The sequence below is a fragment of the Palaemon carinicauda genome, chromosome 36, assembly GCF_036898095.1.
Source record: "Palaemon carinicauda isolate YSFRI2023 chromosome 36, ASM3689809v2, whole genome shotgun sequence".
NCBI lineage: Eukaryota > Metazoa > Arthropoda > Malacostraca > Decapoda > Palaemonidae > Palaemon > Palaemon carinicauda.
In genome coordinates, this window is record NC_090760.1 from 10,668,748 (window position 1) to 10,673,747 (window position 5,000).

Below are 5,000 nucleotides of genomic sequence, written 5' to 3' on the forward strand. Positions count from 1 at the left end.
TGTATATATTAATAGAGAGAGAGAGAGAGAGAGAGAGAGAGAGAGAGAGAGAGAGAGAGAGAGAGAGAGAGAGAGAGAGAGAGAGAGAGAGAGAGAGAATCATGCACACGCACACAAATACATACACACATACACACACACATATATATATATATTATATATAATATATATTATATATAATATACATATATATAGAAATATATATATATATATATATATATATATATATATATATATATATATATATATATATATATATATATATATATATATATATATGATGTTGGTATATACTACTATACCTAAAATATACATTTTAACAAAACCTGCCCAGCAATAAAGATATATAATTTTATGGTACAGTAATGATGATCAGTAGTAATTAACCTAATCCCCTACAAGCTAAATAACTAGCAAGTGAATAACTTATTAAATATCAACAAGACTAACCTGTGAATTTCTGACTGGAGCTGGCGTGTCTATATTAACGGATGAAATATCTCTTGGAAACAGATGAGACGAAATGATTCCGGGTATTGGATCAGGATGACCCGGCCTCCCAAAGGGCACGCCCCTGGTGAGGTCCTGATGAACGGCCTCCCTGGACAGCGATGACGGCTGCGAGAGCTGAGGCTCGAAGGCGGCTTCGAAGGCGTCGACTTCGGAAGACGACTGCAGCGGCAATTTCGAGATGTCGATGGAGAGCGGCCTAAAGACCAACGGCTCAATGGGCCTTGGACGGAGCTCGAAGGACGCCGCACTGACTTGAGTCTCAGTTCCATGCAAACTGGAGGAGGAAGATTTCCCAATAGCAGGAGGGCTCCCGTGGGGGACGAGGGAGGAAGCAGAAGGGACGAGACCGAAGGGTGCTGCAGGGGGAGAAATGGAACCAGCAGCAGCAGGAGCAGGAGCGGCAGCAGGGGGAAGGGCTGCAGGGCGCAGGAAGGGTCGATGAAGATCCAGTTGACGTTCGGAGCGCCGGCTACCCCACACCCAACGGTGCTGACCTGTTGGAGGGGAAAGACATACCGACATGAAATACCATTCAGGAATAAAATTCAGCAAATAAAAAAAAAATATGGAGTTATTAATGGATCATGATTTACTGCATAACCAATACGAATAACAGGGAAATAACAACTTAAAACCGCAGGGCCAAAACCGACGAATAACTGCCATGTATTGACATTGGTACTGGCAACAACATCAACAATGACAACAACAAAAACAACGGGAACTGCCACAGCCAAAAACATCGGCAATCGACATAACTGCAACAGTAACAACAACAACAACATAAATAATTATGAAGTTCCTAACAAAAGATAAGAAAAATGACTTGGTGATGAAACAAGGGTTGTTTAAAAGAAACTCTCGCTGCCGCTTACTAAAAGCATTCAAGTGAGACCCGACAGGATATAAAAAAAAAGAAATAACATGAAAGGTGTTGCTGGACGCATTCTATAAGGCGAGCCGGTAAAAGTGCGCGACAAAGCACTAATGAGTCATTACACAAGTTCTGCAAACAAATAAAAAAAGCGTCAGATCGTAAAAAAAAAAGAAAAAAAATACGAAAAAAACGTAATGAACGAAAACGCACCAACTCGTTGGAAGTAAAATGTAAAAAAGAAAAAAAAATCAAATAAACCCCACCCAGATAATTATTCATCCGAGTTTATGCTTCAAACACAAAACTAGAATTATGAAATCTAGGACCGCGAACACAACTATATAATTACAACGCAAATTTCAGACATTTTCTCCATTTTGTTCTCGCTTATACATTCATGGCATAGGTTTTATACCGGGCATGGCGCTTTGGAATAAAACTGATAAAAGGATATTATTATTATCATTATTATTATTCTTAAATGCTAAGCTACAACCCTAGTTGGAAAAGCAGGATGCTATAAGCCCAGGGCCCCAACAGGGAAAATAGCCCAGTGAGGAAAGGAAACAAGGAAAAATACAATATTTCAAGAACATTAACATTAAAATAAATATTTCCCATATAAACTATAAAAACTTTAACAAAACAAGAGGAAGAGAAATTAGATAGAATAGTTTGCCCGAGTGTACCCTCAAGCAAGAGAACTCTACCCCAAGACAGTGGAAGAATAGCTTGGTATAAATCTACAGGTCACATAGATACAACCAGTGACGTCCTTTTTGTCTTGGCTCGGGGTATATACAAAAATCATCGCCAGGAAGCTGGAAAATAAAATTATTTTCGTTTTCCAATTTTACCTGCAATTTCTTTTTGACTGTCCACTTATAAAAGATCGAGTCATACAATATTCATTAAGTCTCATTAGTAACAGCGAGTCATTTTTTAGTTAGGCCATCCCATCAACCTCTCGCCTGCCCACCCACCCAACCTCAGGGCCCCTACCCACCAGCCCCCACGTTCAATCCAGCTGCTCATATTAATTTAGGAATAAAGAGTTAACGACGTTACGTCACCCTGTCGCCGTTAGCTGCTGTAGGCGAGCAGAGGCCTGCTAAAGAGTTGAAAAAAATCATCCATTTAGCATTTCCCAAAAACTTAATTGATCCCTTTTTGCATTTTGAAAACCCCATCTACAACCCTGTTTACTTTTTTTCTAATATCTCTATTCAGCTTAATCTTCCATTTAGCATTTCAGTAAAAGTTATTTATAAATTTTTTCCTGTTTTTTTTTGCATTTTGAAAACCATATTTACAACCCAGTTTAGAAAATTATCCATTTAGCATTTCCCAAAAAACTTATTTACCCCTTTTTGCTTTTTGAAAACCATATTTACAACCCAGTTTACTTTTTTCTAATATCTCCATTCTGTTTAATAATCCATCTAGCATTTCCCAAAAACTTAATTACCCTTTTTTTGCATTTTGAAAACCCCATTTGCAACCCTGTTTACTTTTTTCTAATATCTCTCTTCAGTTTAATCCTCAATCTAGCATTTCCCAAAAACTTAATTTACCCTTTTTTGCATTTTGAAACACATATTTACAACCCTGTTTACTTTTTTTCTGATATCTCTATTAGCTTTAATAATCCATCTAGCATTTCCCAAAACTTACTTTACCCCTTTTTGCATTTTGAAAACCCCATTTACAACCCTGTTTACTTTTTTCTAATATCTCCATTCAGTTTAATCATCCATTTAGCATTTCCTGAAAACTTATTTGCCTTGTTTTCGAATTTTTAAAACCCTATTTATAACACTGTTTACGTGTTCCTAAAATTACTATTTAGATTAATAATCCATTTAACATTTTCCAAAAACTTACTTTACCCCTTTTTGTTTTATGAAAACCCTATTTACAACCCAGTTTACTTTTCCTAAAGTTTCTATTCAGCTTAATCATCCACTTGGCATTTCTCTAAAACTTATTCATCATTTTTTTCCTTTCTTTTTTTTTGCATTTTGAAAACCCTATTTACAACCATGCTTACCTTTTCCTACAATTTCTATTCAGCTTAATCATCCATTTAGAATTTCCCAAAAACTTAATTTACCTTTTTTTTTTTTTTTTGGAAAACCATATTTGTAAGCCTGTTTACTTGTTCTTAAAATTACTATTCAGTTTAAAAATCGACTTAGCATTTCCCAAAAACATATTTACCTTTTTTTTTTTGGCATTTTGAAAATCATATTTACAACCCTGTTTACTTCCTCCTAACATTTGTATTCAGGTTAATCACCCATTATCACTTCCTAAAAACCTAGTTACCCTTTTTTTGGCATTTTGTAAACCCTATTTACAACCCTGTTCACTTTTTCTAAAATTTCCATTCAGCTCTTCTCTAAAACTTATTCATCAATTTTTTATTTATTTATTTATTTTTTTTTTCATTTTGAAAACCCTATTTACAACCCTGTTTACTTTTTCCTAAAATTTCTATTTTGCTTAGTCATCCATTTTGAATTTCTCAAAAACTTATTTACCCTTTTTTGGCATTTTGGATACGCTAATTACAACCCTGTTTACTTTTTCCTAATATTTCTATCTATTCAGTTTAATCCTCCATTTAGCATTTGCCAAAATTGCATTTTGAAAACCCTATTTACAACCCTGTTTACTTTTTTTTTTATAATATTTCTATTCAGTTTAATTATCCATTTTGCACTTCCCATAAACATATTTACCCTTTTTTTTTGCATTTTGAAAACCATATTTACAACCCTGTTTACTTTTTTTTTATAATATTTCTATTCAGTTTAATCATTCATTTTGCACTTCCCATAAACTTATTTACCTTTTTTTGCATTTTGAAAACTATATTTACAACGCTGTTTACTTTTTCCTAAAATTTGTATTCAGGTTAATCACCCCTTCAGCATTTTCTAAAAACCTATTACCCTTTTTTGGCATTTTGTAAACTCTATTTACAACCCTGTTTACTTTTTCCTAAAATTTATATTCAGCTTAATCATCCACTTAGCATTTCCCAAAAATTATTCACCACTTTTTTTTTCTTTTTTTGAAAAACCTATGTAGAACCATCTTCACATTTACCTAAAATTTCTATATAACTTAATCACCCATTAATCACTCCCCAAAAATTTACTTAGCCCTTTTTGTACTTTGAAAATACATCTATATTCCTGTTTACATTTATATAAAGTTTATATTCAGCTTAAAAAAATCCAAACAGCATTTCCTAAAATTTGTTTTTCACCCCGTTCAAACTTTGGAAACCCTATTTACAACCCGGTTTACATTTACCGAAATCTTATATTCAGACCTCCATCATTTTCCTAGACAATATTTGACATTTTACATAATCTTACATAAACCTCCTTAGATTTTACCAGAATATTTTCTACCATATCAATTTACATTTTCCAAAAACTTGGCTTCTTCCATTTTGTATTTAGCTTTTTTTTTAGAAACCTTTTTACACCATCTTTGTACTCCCTCTGCCTTTTACCATTATTCATAAAATTTGTTTTCTTTTATTTGCATTTTGGACCAAAAAAAAAAGAAAAAAAAATCTATACCCAGTTTGCAA

General features: G+C 33.7%; 1 protein-coding gene across 1 annotated transcript in view; it reads right to left on the bottom strand.

Annotated features, from left to right (window-relative positions):
- The window catches only part of LOC137628367 (uncharacterized), a 196,892-nt gene that overhangs the window by 37,380 nt on the left and 154,512 nt on the right, over positions 1-5,000 (bottom strand). The window contains exon 2 of the mRNA XM_068359520.1: positions 451-1,007. Coding sequence (XP_068215621.1) covers positions 451-1,007 — 557 coding nt within the window. The remainder of the gene's footprint in view (positions 1-450; positions 1,008-5,000) is intronic.